This window comes from Aquarana catesbeiana, linkage group LG01 (assembly GCF_042186555.1).
Source record: "Aquarana catesbeiana isolate 2022-GZ linkage group LG01, ASM4218655v1, whole genome shotgun sequence".
Taxonomy (NCBI): Eukaryota; Metazoa; Chordata; class Amphibia; order Anura; family Ranidae; genus Aquarana; species Aquarana catesbeiana.
In genome coordinates, this window is record NC_133324.1 from 5,445,975 (window position 1) to 5,466,315 (window position 20,341).

Here is a 20,341-nt window from a genome sequence, read left to right on the forward strand (position 1 = left end):
CTTTGCCCGCCTGGATAGGTTTCTCTCACTAGCCTGGCAGCCAGTACGTAGCACGAACAAAAGTCTCTGCCACAGACTTGGTTGGAATGAAACCCGAACGATCCTCTGCCACAGGATGTAATGGTTTATGATGAACAGCAAACACAGCACTAGAACCTTTAAGCCGACCCGGCAGTACTATGCGGTAAGATTACTTCAGGATACGTCCTCCAACTGAGTCACCAGGCCCCTCTCCAGACCAGCACTCTGCATGGTCCTTCCATGACGGGTCCTCCCCTGGGATCTTCTCAGTTGTCCAGCTTCTTCACATAGGATAGACAGCCCAGGACCATTCCTCTGCCGTTGTGGTAGACCCCAGACAGGCTTCTGGGCCCACCCACACGCTGCAACGACGTGGGCCTCCTGATCAGAGGACCACAAGGTAGTACTCCTAGCACATACCTGTCAGCCAGGAGGGCCAGCAGGTGGAACGGGACGAACCTCAAAACATGGCGTTTGTCCCATAAATACCCTCCCCCAGAATGCAACTCGGAGGACCACCTCCACTAAGTTATCTCCGGGACAGAGGAGCACTCATATACTTCAGCACGTTGCCTTTCCAACACCAGCCGATGGTGACAACGACACCCACAGGCACAGTGTGAAACTACATGCAACTCAGCCGAACTGGAACAGAGGCTAATCTGACTACGTATAACAGATAACCCACTGAGTGTACCTATCATCAGTAGATTGAAAATCTACCAGCGCTACATCATGAAAGAAAACTCTCCCAGAAATGTCCCGTCTAGTGTGGTTACAGTCAAGGGTGGGGTGCGTCCGCACCGTGTTTGAACTCCAGTAATGCCTATTGAAGTCTCACCTTTTTCCTATGGCCCTTCATAAGAATTAGCACTTAAAGCGGAGGTCTGCCGAATGTTTTTTTTTTTTTTTAAGTCAGCAGCTACAAATACTGCAGCTGCTGACTTTTAAAATAAGGACACTCACCTGTCCAGGGCGGCCGCCATGTCGGCACCCGAGGCCGATCCGTCCCTCGGCTCTCGGGTGATGCCACCGCCATCTTCAGTAAGGGAATCAGGAAGTGAAGCCTTGTGGCTTCACTTCCTGGCTCCCTACTGCGCATGCGCGAGTCGCGCTGCGCAATCCGAATGGTCCCTGCTGTTGTCTGGGACATGTGTGTCTCCCAGCAGAGACAGCGGGGGGGGGGGGGGACGTTAAGTGGCATAGACCCCCCCGCTGGGGTCTATGCCCGGAAGTGGGTGCAAATACCTGTATTATACAGGTATCTACACCCCCCTCCCCCCCCTGAAAGGTGCCAAATGTGACACCAGAGGGGGGGAGAGGGTTCCGAAAAGCGGAAGTTCCATTTTCGTGTGGACCTCCGCTTTAATGAACTTTTTACTTGCTCCTGAATCTATACGGGGGTGAGTTGCTGTGCCCTGAATGATAAAAAGAGCATAAAGGCAGCTCTGTCCATGAAGGGGAAAAGTCCAAGAGGGAAAGGTGGGAGAATTCTGAGGTGAGGGAGTTTACTTCTAGGCTGTCCTATTGGGTTTTTCTCCTGTTCTGCCAATCAATGGGATAACGTACTGCTCTTGGGGATGTTTGCCTCATGTCCCGCTGAGGGTTGGATATGTATTTCTGCCTTTTTATGTGGACAATCCCTTTTCCAGTGACCATTTTGTCCACATTCAAATCAAAGATTCCTTCTCTGCTCATCAATACCACCTCACAGGGGAAACCTCCCTCCTCCTCTATCTCTATTGTCCCTATTTATTCTTTGTTGATATGCTTGTACTACTGGTTTTCCATAATCGAAACATCCTGCGGGATCTTTTACCATCATCTTATCTTCTAATTCTTTAGGTGATTGAGTGTGCCAACTCTCTATCATTTCTTTGATTGTTCGTGCAACCTCAGGACGAAAAGCATTCATTAAGGTTTGAACATAAACCAATGCAAGACCATTGCTCTTACCTAGGCCAGCCTCTTCTGTCCATACCTTCCCGAATCTCTTCAGAAAAGCACCGACTTCCCCCTTAGGATTTTGTTTACACACCACTACAGGGCCCATATTCTTTTCATCTCCCTGTCTTAATAACCACAGCTCTAAAACCTTGTTCCACATTAAGCATTAATGTCTTCTGAAAGGATACCCTGTTTCCCGGAAAATAAGACCTAGCGTGATTGTCGGTGATGGCTGCAATATAAGCCCTACCCCCCAAATAAGCCCTACCCTGAAAATAAGACCTACAAGGACTTTAACTACCCTGTTTCCCCGAAAATAAGCCCTACCCTGAAAATAAGACCTACAAGGACTTTAACTACCCTGTTTCCCCGAAAATAAGTCCTAGCGTGAGTGTCAGTGATGGCTGCAATATAAGTCCTACCCCCCAAATAAGCCCTACCCTGTTTCCCCGAAAATGAGCCCTAGCCTGAAAATAAGGTCTTACTAGGGCTTATTTGGGGGGTAGGGCTTATATTGCAGCCATCACCGACAATCACGCTAGGTCTTATTTTCGGGGAAACAGGATAGGTTCCTGTGCTGAAAACTTTGGGGTATGTCTTTCCAGTCAAATTCAGTTTCCTCATCCTATCCCATGACTCCTTGTAGTACAATTTTATAATCTTCTCTGGTACAATTTAACCCTTTTTAGTTGTTCTTTTAAAATAGTTTACTGCAGCCTGGGGATTCTTCTGAGGAGATGGGCAACCAGATAGTGTACTATTCAAAGTTTGAGGGTCTAAGGGTTTAACGATCATCTGTTCTCCTACAGTCATCAATGGGGCTTGTGCAATGGGAGAAACGTCAGCGTCTGTTTCTTCCAGTCTTCTAATTTCTTCTTGTTTTAATTTCTCAGTTTGTGCTCTTGTTTTTTTCCTTTTCTATCTTCTGCTACTTTTATTCCTTGCTCTATCTATCCGAGAAGATGATGTAGAGGGTTCCATTGGTGTATCTGCTGCAGATGCAGAATCAGCTACAAGGGGGCTGCAGCTACACTGGCAGATGCCTGGGCAGGTGATATGGGCCTAGAAGGAGAGGCTACACCAAGTGCTTCCTCACCTTCCTCATCACTATCACTAACCATCTCCCTTGCTGCATTTTGTGCCCTTTGTAACGAAGCTGCGTAAAGACAAACACTGTCATCATCATTACTGCGTTTGGCTTCAGTCAGGCTAGGATAGAATGGCATGTATGGGGGGGGTTGGGGCTGTTGGTGGTTTTTGGAAATACACGTTCACGGCAATCACATGTCCCCATGAATGACATTGTCCCTGGCTCAATTGAGTAATCAGCTGTTGCCTAATAAGATGAGATCCTATTTTTAACTCTTTTTTTTTTTCCGTTTCCCCATTTTCCTTAGCCCCTCATTAGAGTTTTCTCCATAATACCCATCTCTGCTTTTTCTGGAAGTCACCCGTCCCTAACATTTGTGTTACTTTTCTTTTATTTGCACCATCTAAAAAGGCTCTACGTGGAAAGATCCCGCACGTCTCTCTACAAACTCTTTAGGGTGTCTTCCCCTTCCAGGGCTTTAGGGGGTGACTACTCCACCGGACCTCTTACCTGCACGCTTTGGTACATCAGTATGTGTCTTCTACTTAATCTTTGTTTTAGAAATCGCATCATCCTTCTTACTCCATTTAGCAAATACATTACCCATAATGCAGATATTATTTAACCAACTCTACAAGTTAAAGCGGAAATATAACACACAGAAGGCAATCCCTCTCTCTTTTTTTTATAGCACTACAGCACCCAGCACACCCCTAAACAGTTAACTTTCGTTTTCAGAGAGCTTGTAGAGGTGTATTCCCAAGCTGAATCGCCCTTTTAAACCTGCTGGGCTTGGAGCCAAGCCAAGGTGCCTTATCTTATGTCAACCAGATAAGTATTCGGTCATGTATACTCCCGTCATGTATATCACATAACACTTATAACTTCATGGCAGTCGGTAGCGAAATACATAAACTTAACCACTTACTGACCGCCGCACGCCGATGTACGTCCAAACTTTGAATATCGTTGTTATGGAAGCAGCTAGCTGCCATAACCCCGGTATCCCCGTTTTCGTGCGGCGGCCGGCTTTCAGATAAAAGTGGTCCCTGCGGCGGATTCCCCGCGAGATCACTTTTATCAGTGGCCCGCCGTGATCCGGTGCCCTCTGCCGCTTACCGGAGCCGTCGGTAGCGGCGGGGGGGGGGGGGGGCGATCGCGTCCTTCACTGTGGTGTGCCTGGAGACGAGTGAGGCTAAGATGGCGCCCACTCGTCTCCATGACACTGCTGGGCGGAAGCGACGTCAAAACGTCACTTCCGTCCACGCCTCTTAAAGGCACATTTTCAATGTCATTTTTTTTTAATGACTTTTTTTTTTAATTGTATTTTAGTGTAAATATGAGATGTGAGGTCTTTTTGACCCCTCATATCTCATATATAAGAGGTCCTTTCATGCTTTTTTTCTATTACAAGGGATGTTCACATTTCTTGTAATAGGAATAAAAGTGACACCATTTTTTTTTTTTAAAACAGTGTAAAAATAAATAAAATAATGTAAAATAAATAATAAAAAAAAATTTTTAAAAACCCCCCTGTCCCGTTGAGCCCGCGCGCAGAAGCAAACGCATACGCGAGTAGCGCCTGCATATGAAAACGGTGGTCAAACCACAGATGTGAGGTATCGCCGCGAGGCAGCACAGTGGTGTAGTGGTTAGCACATTCACCTAGCAGCAATAGGGTCGCTGGTTCAAATCCCGATCATGACACCATCTGCCTGGAGTTTGCATGTTCTCCCTGTGCCTGTGTGGGTTTCCTCCGGGTACTCCGGTTTCCTCCCACACTCCAAAGACATCCTGGTAGGTGTGACAGACTCACCCGGGACAGAGGCTATTGGAGGGGACTGAACGCAAGCCTCTTGCCCACCGATTATGGGCCCTAGCATTTGGGGGAATGGTGCCCTCTGTGAGCTGTATGCCTGGGGTTGGTGTTACTTTGGATTCAGCTCCATGTCCCCCCAAAACACACAGACTCTGGGAACCCTTTATATGCCATATTAGAATGATAAGACTGAATTATACTGTTGGGACACATCCTGTGAGAAGATGCTAATGTCATCAACTCCACTCACCTGTCTGATGTCAGCTATAATGTGTTTAATGTAAATGAGTTTAGTCTGGCTTACCACAGGTTCTAAGGGTATTCAACTCATTGTTGTTTGTTCTAATTAACCCTGTGTTGATGTTTATGGTAATGTATGTTAATTGAATGAGCTGATCACATTGTCCTCTATACAATGTAGGAGACGGGACGACTCCTATTGGAGCTCATGTTAATTAGGTTAATTAGGTTTTGTTTGTATTGTTAATTGTAATTATCTCCAGCTATTGTGTTTATACTACTGTGTGAAGCTCGGTGCCCACAAGTCTGTCATCTGGTCTGGGTAAATGTTTTAGTAAATTAGCTCATGTTAATTAGGTTAGCTTTGAGTCAGCCTGCTGTATAAATGTGTGTGAGATCTCAAATAAAGAGTTAGTCCTGATGTACTCCAAGACTGGTGTTGTCTGGTTCTTGGGGGTTCCTATAGCCAGATCCATTGGACTCGTGTTCCAGAACTTAGGAAGCGGTACACTGAAGGAAGCACTCAAGCGGAGTGTGGGACGTTCCGTGACAGTAGGTTAATTAGATCCTGTTGAAAAAAAATTGGACAAATATGTTTATGTGTTTGTAAGCGTGTCAGGACCCCACGGGGCAAGGACCGCGCTATACTGCAGATGGACACCGGCAGCAAAAAGTGCCCTGAGGCGATTCAGTTCACATAGGTAGCGCTATACAAGTCACTCATTCATTCATAATCCTATCCCTAGACCTCCTCTCTACCGCAAAACATGCAACCTGTAGAATTTTTTAAACGTCGCCTATGGAGATTTTTGAGGGTAAAAGTTTGACGACATTCCACGAGCGGGCGCAATTTTGAAGCGTGACATGTTGGGTATCAATTTACTTGGCGTAACATTATATTTCACAATATAAAAAAAAAAAATGGGCTAACTTTACTGTTGTCTTATTTTTTTATTCATAAAAGTGAATTTTTTTTTTTAAAAAAGTGCGCTTATAAGACCGCTGCGCACATGTGCAAAAAAAAGTATTGCAATGACCGCTATTTTATTCTATAGGGTGTTAGAACCCCCAAACATTATATATGTTTTTTTTTTTCTAAGTAATTTTCTAGAAAAAAAAAACTGTTTTAGGCTAGGTTCACACTGCTGCGAATTTTATTGCGAATTTGAGCCGCTGCGATCGCTCAAATTCGCAAGTCATTTTAATAACATTGTTTTCCATGAGTGCTGTTCACATCAATGCGTTGCGAATTTAACCTGCGTAAAAAAAGGGTCCTGTCCGAGTTTGATCCGTGTGCAATGCGAATTCAGCTCCATAGATTGCAAAATTTGCAGTAGAATCGCAAGAACACACAAAGAATTCGCAATGCAAATTTGCAACGCAATCGGATCAAAATCGCGCTAAATTCGCACTGCAGCAGTGTGAACCTAGCCTTAAACATGTAAACACCTAAATTCCAAAACGAGGCCGGTCCTTAAGTGGTTAATTACTTTAAATCATGAAGTACAAACACATTTAACAAACACCCAGACAAACATTTAAAGGGGCGACAACAGGGGGATATGTGAGGTTTAGAGAGAAAAATTCCCAGGCAAAAATAAAAAGGAAAAAGGAAAAAAAAACTGACCAAAAATTTGCAACAATGTCTGGTTTTCTCAAAGAAAGCCCCGAGGCCTCAAAAATATCCGTGCTCCCAAAGCACCAACCTGCTTAGCACAGCAGAAAAAAAATTTTGCTTGCCATTAAAGCAAAGCAACCTGCCACACTCCCAAGATTGTTACTCATAAGCAGTGTTAATTTTAGTCTTAGGACTAAAATGGCATTTTAGTTTTTAGTCCCATTTTAGTCTTCTGCAATTGTTTTACTTTTAGTCGTATTTAGTCGACTAAAATCTCCAGTACATTTCAGTAATTGCAATTTAGTTTTAGTCACAGTCTTTTGACTAAAATGGCATGTCCCACCTCAAGACACCAATTGTTAGGGTACCTTTCTACCCTTATGCTTATGCCGCGTACACACGGTCGGACTTTTCGTCTACAAAAGTCCGACAGACTTTCGACTGACTTTTGGCGGACTTGCGGCAGACTTTCTTACGAACTGACTTGCCTACACACGATCACACAAAAGTCCGACGGATTCGTACGTGATGACGTACACCGGACTAAAATAAGGAAGTTGATAGCCAGTAGCCAATAGCTGCCCTAGCGTGGGTTTTTGTCCGTCGGACTAGCACACAGACAAGCGAATTTCTGGGTCCGGCGTAGTTACAACGTAAAGATTTGAAGCATGTTTCAAATGTAAAGTCCGTCAGATTTGCGGCTGGAAAAGTCCGCTGAAAGTCCGGGGAAGCCCACACACGATCGGATTGTCAGCCAGCTTTAGTCCGTCGGCGTCCGTCAGACTTTTGTAGACGAAAAGTCCGACCGTGTGTACGCGGCACTAGAGTTCCTGTGTGGACTTCTTAGTTTATCCTGTTCTGAAGGATTCTTAGGATAATCGCCGTGTTATCAGACCTTTTCGAGTGCACACGAGAGTAAAACATCACAGGAGACAGTTCATGATGCTTTAGCTCGGATTGTATTCGAATTCATACAGCGTATAGAGTAGAGCTACAGAACATCGTCTTTAAGGCGTTTACATTTGAACCAATCACAATAAGACAACTCAACGTCACTGAGACCCTAATGATTAATTGCACATGATCATATCTAATATTTACTATCTTTGATCTTCAATATTAGCTCTCTAGTCAGGTCAGGGTGATCAGAGGTACTTTCTACAAATGATCTCTTAGGTAAATAGACAAAACATAGTCAGCAGTGTAATGGAAATTTGTAAGTTCTATATATAATTGTATTGTATTTTGTATGTATCGCACACTGCCCTCACTGTGCACACGGCACTAATAATGTTTTCAGTACATGTTTACATTCTTTCGAGTCCTGATTAGAATTAGCTTGCCTATGTAACGCCCCTTGTTACCATAAACGTACAATTGTAATATTAATGTGATACCTACGTAATCATGTGCATAAAAACCTTCAATTGCGTCATAATAAAGCAGAACAGTAATTTGGAAAGATGCTGAGCGTATCTTTTGTGTCTGTTCCCTACTGCAGTAGTTATTATTAATTTGGAACCACTAATCAATATGAGGATAGGAGTTGCCTATCATCAATTTAATCGAGTCAGCATGGCGAGCTTTGCCTTAGGAGGGGATTCCAGGTGACCCTGAGTATCCGAAACGAGGAGCTTGAGACGATCCGGGAATTTCTGATAATCAGCCTTTTGCTTACATTTGAGTTATCAGACTTCCTTGATCGGTAACTCATTTTGGGGACAAAGGGTACCTATTTTACTCCCCTTAATCGAACTGTATTGATTGGTGGTTATATGTTATGTTGTCCCTGTCTATTGTCCATCGGAGTGTTATAGATAAGAAAGGGAAGAATAGTGCTGTTCACAGGTATATGTAGTACATCTGCTAGATAAAGTAGTTTAGAGGCAAGAGGGTATAGGCACATGTAGAGAAGAGAGAAGACTGGCCAGTCATTATGGGCATTGAATTAAGTAAGGGAATAAAGGGTAAGAGACCCTCAAAAATGCCCAGCGCAAGAGGAGCGCTATATATGAACCGAAGGTGCGGTTCCGCCTATACTGAGCCCCTAGATTAATGGTTAAAGTGGACAATGGGTAACTGGGTTACCAAAGATCCACAGGGACTAAGAATCATGCAGAGTAAACAGCTAGAGAAACAGCTATCTATGTGAGCAGGATGGATGAAGGGTGACAATAACACTAGACAGGAAGGGACATTTTCATGTTAAGTTGTGGGAGGAATTTGGGGTCAGGCACTACAACTAGTAGAGTCAGAAACAGAGAAATGAGAATTAAAACAGAATACTTTATATGTTGTCAGAGAGGGAAGATGGGATGAGCACTCTGGCTGCCCGTCTGATCATAGAAGCTAGATATAAAAGATATCTGAACAAAATAAGGAATGCAGAATTTATGCAGGGAAATATTAAAGAGTTAAAAGAAAGTGAGAGGATGATATGCATGTGTTGTGTACAAATGGGAAAAATGTAAGCGATTTTAGAGAGATATTGGTGTATGTGTGTGTGAATGCTGGGACCTTTAGTTCTATCGCTTGTGTGTGTCATGTACGAAGATGTGACCCCCTCCTTTGTGCTCTCATGAAAGAATGTCCCTGAGAGGTCAGTGATAAGCTGGAAGGACACCATGCCAATTCCAGTTTTTTAGACAAAACATGTGCCGGGTTAACGAATCTAATGGTAAACAATGTGATCACAATTATTTTGAATCTGTTTTCCAGACATGGTAAAATGAAGGTTACATTTAACCGTGTATTACACAAATTGAATATCCTTTGATAGTGGAAACACTGCATGTAAAAAAGGGAAATTAAGCAATAATGAGTATTCATTTCTAATATGAGTTTAACAATTTTATTAATAATATTGATATATTGAAACTGGTTTAGACAACCTTTGGTTGGAAATGAAATTCAGGTTATTGGGGAAATTTGTAATGAATGAGATTAGTTTAGATTAAGATAACAATTTTGTAATTTTACATTTATACAATAAGCTCTTATTGAAAGAAAAAAAAAGATTAAGATGAGGTTGTTATTTTGAATAAAGCTGCCATAATATTTAACAAAGCCAAGATGGATGGAATACATAAGAAGTTTTTCTACAAAAATGATATTGTAAGGTTTTTGATGAAAACTTGATGTGCGGTCCATGATGTGAGAGTAATAATAAATAAAATGTAAATATAACAGACCCATCACATCAAGTCCACACACCCTGTTAGGATAGATGCCACCTGCAGCCAGTTGTTTTATAGTTTTTGATGCTTTCTGGTCCATCATACAGATTGTTGGTCCTTTTGTTTTATTTATTTTTATTTTTGAAATCCAAAGCAGAATGTGTGGATTGTGAAATGATGTGCCCCTTTTTCTTGTAAGTACAGTGGTATAAGCAGAAGAATATTTTGGATTTATGGGCATCTCTGCATGACCGCAGGGTATTGTTATCATTTATTATAATATTGCCAGGAAAAAGTTGTCTTTTGAAACATGAAACTGGAGTTCTTACACAAATAGCGTGATAGAAAACAAGCCATTGTAATATATTTATGGAAGCTGGACCCAGTAATGAAGGGTTCATCCCGATATATCAGAGCTGTAGCTTTTATGCAAAGGTGCTATTAGACAAAGTTAGATATTGTTTTGGTCAAACATTTAATTTTTAATGGTCCGACATTCTGTGCAGCAAATATACAGATAACTAAATGTTTGTCTAATGAAAGGTTTAAAATATGAGTTTGTTTATGTACAAATCTAACAATGAAAAATGCGTACATTTATTCAAAAGAAAGGAAAAGACACATGTGTTAAATTGATGGTGTAGGAATCAGCTGCTGTGAGCCCAGTGCAGGACACACTCCCTGAAGACCCAGATATTACATTTTTTGTAGATTTGAGTATGCAGTTTATCACCCAGAAGGATACCCTGTATTCAAAGTCATTGGATCATTTTTCCCCAGCTCAAGAAGCAGAGCTACATGTTTTAGCAAAGCCTGTGAGCTATAAAAAGAGTGTATATTTATATAGATAGTCGAGATATAGAGAGCTTTTGGTTCCATTTAAAGGGCCAGAAGTTTGTTTTTACTTCGGCAGGTAAACCAACCAAGCATGCCAAGTTAATTTGATCGGCTGTTTTCAGCCTTCCAGGTTCTTACTGAGGAAGCCATATTAACTTTCACACATGGAAGCAGACCAGGTGACTAAGGATGCTGCATTTACAGCCCCGGACACTTGATGGGTCTGTGCAACTCACAGATTCCACCCTAGTTCTGGCCCAGTATAGCTGGGATTAATAATTCAACTTTAAGGACCCCAGAACGAGAAGAACAAGTGGTCCACAGGGGGCAACTTCTTATGAAACAGGACTTTGGAAAAGGTGATCATTTATGTCTGCCAGCCACTCTTTTCCCTCCAGCTTGACACATGGACCGTGTCATGAGTCACAAGAAGTTATGGCTGCCTTAGTAAATGAGCGTGGGATAGAGCCAGGGTTCTCCACAGTTGTTTTTATAACATACCACTTCTTGTTTTACCTGTTACCAAAGGTGTTACCAAAAGCTGAACATCCCTTCCAGAGATTACAAAAACATATATCCAGATGCCCAAGTCAGGATCTTACGAGTATGCATTTTGTCTGTATGGACATGTTTTTTGGATGTCCAGTGGAAAATGCTACTGCAAAGGCCACAGTAAAAAGTGTTATCAGAAGTAGTTTGTAAGTACAGAGTGCAGAAAGTACAGAGAGTAACAGAGGAAATCATTTTTATAGGAGAGTCCTTACTAGAAGTTTTGAGGTTTTATTTTTACACCCCTTACTGTCTACAATGTAGCGGACAAAGTAGAGTAAGAAACTAGAAAACTTTTGCCTGAATGTTTTCTTATATTTTATGAAGCCCCTAAGGGGGATGTTGGACTCTCACTCATCCCACTCCTAGTCTTGAGGAACCCTTACTAAAAACCAATTCATCAGGGGTCAATAGAACAATGCCCCTTTATACTGGTGGCCAATAGGAAGAGTGTTCCCCTTAAAGTGGTGCTCAGAATGCCACCCTTAAAGACAGCTAAAAAAGATATTTGAAGTCATGCTGCTGCTTTTGCTAAGTGATGCTGAACCTTGAACTCTGTAGGCGCCATCAAACAGGTGGTTTATTATCCACAGCTCAAGGAAACCCCTAGCAACCTCTGGAGGAACCCTGGTTGAGAATGGCTGCACTATGTGGTGAAGTGAGGTTTAGGATGAAGATGACGCCCCGGAACCTGCAGCTTTATAAATAAATCAGTAACATTGTTTCTTATCCACTGCTTCCTCCTATTGGCTGAGTATTTCACCAATCAGATTCCTGTGATGTCACCAGTCTCTGGGCAGATTTCTCACATTCACCCACATATCTTTATATCTCCTCCATATACAAATACAGCAGCATGCAGGGGCTCAGTGAAGGTGGTGGTGATGGTGTAGAGATGTCGGATCGGGTCACACAGATCATAAAAGGAGATCCGCCCGGCCTCATAATCCAGATATATCCTGACTCTCCTACTGGAGACACTGCCGGGTAATGGGATACTATTACTGTCATGTGTTGCTGAGTAACTATCACCACTCCCCTCCAACACCCAAGACTTCTTATTATATCCAATCATTATCTGATTCCCTTTCCTGTCTATACTGGGGTAACACATCCCGACTTTCCAGTACGATGACTCTCTGAAATCCACTTCCCAGTAATGTCTCCCTGAGGAGAACCTCTGAATGCTCATCACCTGATCTTGATGAAATCTCTCTGGTGTTTCTGGGTGATCCTGGATGTGTCCTGAATAGGATGCAGTTTTCCTGTCATCTGATATGTATAAACAATTACCAGCTGTCTTCTCATCTAGTAATATGTCTGTAACCCCCCATGTTTGCTGTACACCCCCAATATTTGATCCTCCAGCCTGGCGGTGTGAATGTTGTATGGTGGGGGAGGGGTGGGAGTGTGGCCTGGATGGTTGTATGGTAGGGGTGGGTTGTGAGTGTGGCCTGGATGGTTGAATGGTGGAGGAGGGTTGGGGCCTGGATGGTCGTATGGTGGGGGTGGGTTTGGGAAGTCTCCTGGATGGTTGTATGGTGGGGGTGGGTTGGGGACGTCTCCCGGACGGTTCAGCATTGATGTGACCTTGGCCCTTTGTAGAATGTGGATAGACATGTGTGCCTGTACATTTCTCTACAATTACCCCAGACATGATATCAGATAAACCTGTGTGTAATGTGTGCGAGATCCCCCCCACATCCAGATCCTCTCCATCATGGAGGAGTTTATCATGTCTCTCTCTGTCCTCATCATCTCCATCCTCAGTATCACACAAGTCACCTATGTCTGATTCCTGTAGGACAGTCAGTGGATCCATAATGTTACACAGCTCCTTAATGTAATATATCTTACTGTACAGCTCATCCTTCTTTATTTCCAGCTCCCGAATCATATCCAGTATGGAGATAGAGACCCACTCTGCCTGTCCGGAAATCTCCCCCAGGACTCTCTTCTCGAGGTCTTCCAGACGTCTCCTGAGGTCTCTGAACAGGGCAGTGACTCTCTTGGTCTCACCATCTGCTTTTCCTTGTACTTTCCTCTTGCGTTCCTGCAGACTCTGGACTCTTCTCTCCGTCTTCTGTCTCTCTGTCATCATTTTCTGCAGAACATTCCTCAGTTTCTTCTTTTTCATGTCAAAGGCCACAGCCACACTCTCCACCTGGTGTCCCCGATGTTCTCCATCCAGCCTGCAGGACATACAGATACAGGTGGAGTCCTCGGTGCAGTAATACTCCAGGATCTTCTTATGGACGGAGCATTTCCTGTTCTCCAGGGAAGTGGTGGGGTCATATAAGACGTGTTCTGGTGACTTGCTGTGGACTCTCAGGTGATTGTCACACAGAGAAGCTTCACAATGCAGGCAGGACTTCACAGCAGGTACAGGAGTGTGAATACAGTAAGTACAGAAGACCCCGAACTCCTCCTGATCTGGATGGGCGGACTGGAAATTCTCCACTATGTTACGTAGTTTCAGATTCCTCTGAAGGACGGGACGGTTCTTGAAGCTTTGTTTACATTCAGGACAGGAATATCCTCCAGATCCCCTCTGTGTATCCAACACACGACCAATACAGTCCTGGCAGAAGTTATGTCCACATGTCAGGGTTACAGGATCCGTATAAAAGTCCAGACAGACGGAACATTCCAGCTCCTTCCTCAGATCAGCAGACGCCATCGCTGAGAGCAGAATGAGAGAAATGAAACTAACGTTTCTGACAGTGTGATCAGTTCTCTACATTCTTACACAGGGTGGGGCTGAGACTCATAGTCATGGGAATCCTTATAAAGATTGTGAAAGAAATGGTCAATTCTGTATAAAACTGTATTCTATTGTGTATGTTATGCTTATGTATTGCACATTGCACTCATTGTGCGCACGGCCAGATCCGTTGTTACCCATTCTTTCGTGTTGCTGTAAAGTCCAGAGCACCTGTGTGAATGTGGAATTTGTTTTTTTTTTTTTTTTTACAATTTTGCACAGGTCATTAATTTCAATAGGGTGCCCAACACGTGGGAATGCATGATTTCTTAAGTAAGTTTCACCTAACCACATGGCACTGTGGCAACTGCGCATATCTGCAGTGGGTTTCCTTGCAGTGCAGGAAAATCCACGCTCTTGCGTGTGTTTCTGCATCACAAGTGGCGTGAACAAGCTCTAAAGGTTACTATAAGTGGGCACTAACCTTTGGGGGGGGGGGGGGAGTGGCTGCGCCGCTGCCTGTCGCTTCCTGAAGAGGAGGGTTGGGTCGCGCCAGAGCCGGCGTAAGAAGCCTGTCTCAGTTATGGCCGGAGGAGCCGCAGTGTCGAAGGTTACGGGTTCGGCCCAGCGGGGGAGCCAGCAGAGGAGTCAGCTGCCGGTGTTCCGTTAGATATGGCGACCCGTCAGAATTGGTCATGGAAGTGACGTTCTGTCGCCGCCATCTTGCTACACCCCGCACTCCTCCATAGTAAGGATATACCGAGAAGACACCTTGTTACACCCACCGGCGTTTTGCACTTCAGTTATTTTTAACACAAAACTAAGCTTTCTATGCTTAAATACAGTATTTGGAAATCCGATGGACTGTTTAGATGTTAAATTTTAAAAGCAGCAGCAGTTTGCCAATGTGATAGAACACCTCTGATTTTAAAATTCAACATGTAAAGAGTCCGTCGGATTTCCAAATACTGTATTTAAGCATAGAAAGCTTAGTTTTGTGTTAAAAATAACTGTGAAATGCAAAACTCCGGTGGGCGTAACAAGATGTCCGCTTGCCCCCTTCTCGGTGCATCATTACTGTGGAGGAGCGCGGGGTGTAGCAAGATGGCGGCGATGGAAAGTCACTTCTGTTACCAATTCTGAGGGGTCGCCATATCTGACGGAACACTGGAGCAGCAGCGTCCACAAAAGGCAGGGCCGGAGTCGGAGCTCCTCCATTTTGCGGCAGCCCAGGAAGAAGATTTGCGTCCAGCAGGGGGGCGGCAGCTGGATTGGAAGGGGGAAGAGGCAGGCATACACACCGCCGCTAATCGCCACCCACGGGAGGCAGGGCCAGACCGAGTTGGGGGCTGGAGCAGAAACCCCCCCGTTGCCGAGCAGAAAGTGGGAGTGGAGACACGGACGGGCTGTCCATACAGGAGCTGTTCTCAGCCTTCAGATGCCAAGCTGGGGTGCTTCTTGCTGATGCCCAGCTGCCTGCTATCCCTCCTGCTGATGCCCAGCTGCCTGCCATCCCTCCTGCTGCTGGGAACCCTCCGGCTGTGGGTGAGTGCACCCCTTGGGGGGTTCTGTCTGCTCTGGTTCACTCATTAACCACTTCAGCCCCGGAGGATTTGGCTGCCACTCATTAAAATTAGAAGAGGTTTAACCTTAAACTACGTAGAGGGTTCTTTACTGTAAGAGCGGCAAGGATGTGGAATTCCCTTCCACAGGCGGTGGGAGCATCGATAGTTTCAAGAACCTATTAGATAATCACCTGAACGACCACAACATACAGGGATATACAATGTAATACTGACACATAATCACACACATAGGTTGGACTTGATGGACTTGTGTCTTTTCTTTCTCGAACATCACGGGACACAGAGCCACAGTAATTACTGATGGGTTATATAGGTATCACTGGTGATTGGACACTGGCACACCCTATCAGGAAGTTCAACCCCCTATATAATCCCTCCCCTTGCAGGGATACCTCAGTTTTTACGCCAGTGTCTTAGGTGTTGGACGTGTAAAGATGTCCTGTGCTGAGCTCCAAAGGGAATATCCTGATATCCTATACTGGGGCAAGCCAGGAAGACTGGATCCATTCAAAGTGTCCTTTCTAGGCCGAATTGGATGGTACCCGGGCCTCGTGTCCGAAGAAACGAGGTTTTACCTGTAACGCTTCTCTTTTTAGAGAGCTGGACCCCGCATATTAGGAAAAGGATTTCTAGCCGGGTGCTTTACGGGCCCAGAACTGCAGGATCCCCCTATTCGTAGGGGGCCCCAGTCTCTGACGGTTTTTTCAAACGGAGCCCACCGTGAGAGGTGAAGATTGGGTCTGTGTAAACTGAACCCTGCGGCTGGATAAGGTAAGAGGAGATTCCACAGAATTTTATAATTCTAGTAGGTTTTCTCCTTTAAGGTAAATGAATGCTATGCCTATTGTGACCACCGGGGGGCTGCCAAGAGCACAAACCTTGTCATGCTGGATTGTCTGTCTCAGTGTTCACGCTGCACAAGTTTCACAGCGTCTCCGGCCGGCTCACGGTAGGATGGATGGGGGGATTTTTTCATGTCTGAATGTTCCCCCCCAGGCTAGGGGGAGGCCACAGGGGTCTAGACAGTGGTTATACCGCTCAGGCACCGCCGCCATCTCTGCCATTGCTGTTGTCAGACAGGCCCTTCACTACCAGCCTCTCTCCCTCCTCCCCCTCCCCCAGCCTTTCTCCATAGTATTTCAGGAGAGTCGGCCAGCGCGGGAAGCGCTCGTTTTTTTTTTAAATTCGAGGGGGGGGGCGGGACGCCAGCACAGGTGCTTAGACTCCCACTCAGGCCAGCTGCAGGCTATTAAAGGCACTCTGTACAGGTGCACTCAGCCTTCTGAGAGACACAGAGCTGACGGTCGCATGTAAGGTGGGACACAGGCATTCTCCTAGGCAGCATTTACTGAAGTAACACCAGACTGGGCATTTAGTAGCAGGGCTTTTAGCCAGACTACATCGCTCAGCGGGCAGTGTTCATTTGTATACCTCACACCTTGTTGCTTTGCACTATGGGTAGAAGAGGTTCAAGCACCCCAAGAACCAGAGACACTAGGGGATCTCGTTCAGGTTCTGAGGGCCCCCTGTCAGCAGCATCCTCCCCCCCCTGAAGGGCCAGGGACGGCTAGCCAGGGAGAGCCGTCGGGGTCAGGGGCTACACCTGCTTCTGGCACTTCAGCCCCTGTATACATTACACAAGAGGTTTTTTCCTCAACCATTAATGGTTTAGAGGAAAGATTAATGGCCGTGATTACGTCTTCACTCAGTGGAAGAAAACGCACTAGGCTTTCCTCTGTTCCCCAAGACCCTCAGGAAGAGGAGCTCTGGGATAAAGGAGATGAATCCCTTTCAGAGTATCGGGATGGGACGGATGATTCCTCTTCGGAGGAATCAGGTGGAGAGGGACCCTCTGCGACTTCCCAAGAGGAGAAAGTCTTAGTGCAGATCCTTACTGGATTGGTCCGCTTCACATTTAAGTTGCCCGTACCTGAAACTGCTAAAGAATCCTCTTCTGCTTTGGGATCACTGAAACCTTTCCAAGCAGCACATACTTTTCCTGTTCATAGTTTACTTGAAAAGCTCATTTATTCTGAGTGGGATCACCCAGACAAACGTTTTTTTCCGCCGAGAAAGTTTTCAACACTTAATCCGATGGAAGAAAAGTTTATTAAAATGTGGGGAATACCGGCTGTGGACGCTGCCATTTCCTCCGTAAATAATAGTCTGACTTGTCCTGTAGACAATGCTCAGATGCTCAGGGATCCTGTAGATAAAAAGATGGAATCCCTATTGAAGGATGTTTTCTCCTTAGCAGGATCAGTTGCCCAACCTGCAGTAGCAGCGATTGGAGTCTGTCAAAACTTAAGAGACCATGTTAAGCAGGTCATCAAAGTATTACCTGAACAGCAGGCCCAGGGGTTTGCTAACCTTCCAGCGGCCTTATGCTTTGTGGTTGACGCCATTAGAGATTCTATCGTGCAAACCTCCCATCTTTCACTGGGGTTGGTGCATATACGTAGAATCCTATGGTTGAAAAATTGGTCAGCCGAAGCACCATGTAAGAAGCTCCTGGCGGGGTTTCCATTTCGTGGTGAAAGGTTGTTTGGAGAGGACTTGGATAACTATATCAAGAGAATCTCTTGTGGGAAAAGCACTCTCTTACCTGTTAAGAAGAAGAGTAAAGCGCCCCTCTTTCAAACGGACTCTTTCCCCAGCGTCGGGGGCTTCAGCCTCCAGGCAGTCTCGATGGCCGCCTCCATCTGGGTCCAGAGACAAGAGTTAACCCCAGGGACAGAAGAAGTCCTGGGGGAAGAAGCCTACTAGGCAAAACACTAAGACCTCTGCATGAGGGGGCGCCCCTGCTCACTCGAGTGGGGGGAAGACTGCGACAGTTCTCAGGGCTCTGGCAGGAGGACTTCCAGGACAGATGGGTAATCTCCACGGTAACCTTAGGGTACAAGCTGGAGTTTCAAGAATTTCCCTCTCCTCGTTTCCTCAGACCAAGTGTTCCCAGAGACCCAGAGAAGAAGCAGTCGCTCCTTCTAGCGTTAGGGCGACTTTTGTCGCAAGAGGCCATCAGAGTGGTTCCTACAAGGGATCAAGGATTGGGTTTCTATTCCAACCTTTATACGGTCCAAAAACCAAATGGGGATGTCAGACCCATTCTGGATTTAAGACATCTGAATCGATACTTAAGGATTCAGTCCTTCCGCAGAGAATCAATTCGGACAGTAGTCTCCATCCTGCAGGGAGGAGAATTATTGGCATTGATTGATATCAGAGATGCATATCTACATGGGCCCATTTTTCCTACTCATTAGAAGTTTCTGCACTTCGAAGTAGAAGGGCGCGATTTCCAGTTTGTGGCTCTGCCCTTCGGGATAACCACTGCACCTCGAGTGTTCACAGGGATGGTGGCTCCTCCTCTGGCCAGATTAAAAGCTCAGGGTATGACTGTCATAGCATACCTAGACGACCTGTTCTTGATAGACCAGTCGGTAGCTTCCTTGTACAGGAACTTGAGGATCACGGTCAAGTATCTGGAACATCTAGGTTGGATCCTCAAACCAGGAAAATCTTTCCTAAACCCAGTAAGAGGACTGAAGTATTTAGGTCTGATCATAGATACAAGCCAGGGGAAAGTGTTTCTTCCTCAGTCAAAGATATCTGCTTTAAGGGAACTGATTCTGACAGTCAGGACCAAGAAGGGCCCTTCTGTCCGCCTTTGTATGAGGCTGCTAGGAAAGATGGGGTCTTCATTCGAAGCAGTTTCCTATGCTCAGTCCCATTCAAGACTACTGCAACACAGTATTCTGTCGGCCTGGAACAAGAAGGTTCAGGCATTAGACTTTCCGATGCACCTGTCGCATGCGGTGCATCAGAGCCTCAATTGGTGGCTCATACCTGAAAACCTGCAGAAGGAGAAATCCTTTCTACCGGTTACCTGGACGGTGGTTGTCACGGAACGTCCCATACTCCGCTTGAGTGCTTCCGTCAGCATACCGCTTCCTAAGTTCTGGAACACGAGTCCAATGGATCTGGCTATAGGAACCCCCAAGAACTAGACAACACCAGTCTTGGAGTACATCAGGACTAACTCTTTATTTGAGATCTCACACACATTTATACAGCAGGCTGACTCAAAGCTAACCAAATTAACATGAGCTAATTTACTAAAACATTTACCCAGACCAGATGACAGACTTGTGGGCACCAAGCTTCACACAGTAGTATAAACACAATAGCTGGAGATAATTACAATTAACAATACAAACAACAATCTCCCCCTTCCTCAGCCTAGACTGTTCATCTCCTAGCCAGTGCTGGTGGCTAATGTGATCAGCTCATTCAATTAACACACATTACCATAATCATCAACACAGGGTTAATTAGAACAAACAACAATGAGTTGAATACCCTTAGAACCTGTGGTAAGCCAGACTAAACTTATTTACATTAAACACTATATAGCTGACATCAGACAGGTGAGTGGAGTTGATGACATCAGCATTTTCTCACAGTATGAGCCCCAACAGTATGGCTCAGTCACTATTACTACTATGGCAAATACAGGGTCCCCAGAGTCTGTGTGTTTTGGGGGGATGTGGAGCTGAATCCAAAGTAACACCAATCCCAGGGTCCCCAGGCATACAGCTCACAGAGAGCACCATTCCCCCAAATGCTAGGGCCCATAATCTGTTGGCAAGAGGCTAGCGTTCAGTCCCCTCCAATAGCCTCTGTCCCGGGTGAGTCTGTCACAGTGGTAACAACAGATGCCAGTCTGTCAGGTTGGGAAGCAGTTCTGGAACAAG

General features: G+C 45.2%; 1 protein-coding gene across 1 annotated transcript; it reads right to left on the reverse strand.

Moving 5' to 3' along the window:
• Window positions 1-7,671: 7,671 nt before the first annotated feature.
• Window positions 7,672-14,023, reverse strand: LOC141129714 (E3 ubiquitin/ISG15 ligase TRIM25-like). The gene has a single exon (XM_073617811.1). It carries the CDS (start codon window positions 13,975-13,977, stop codon window positions 12,109-12,111), a length of 1,869 nt encoding a protein of 622 aa, XP_073473912.1. The 5' UTR covers window positions 13,978-14,023; the 3' UTR covers window positions 7,672-12,108.
• Window positions 14,024-20,341: the final 6,318 nt, after the last annotated feature.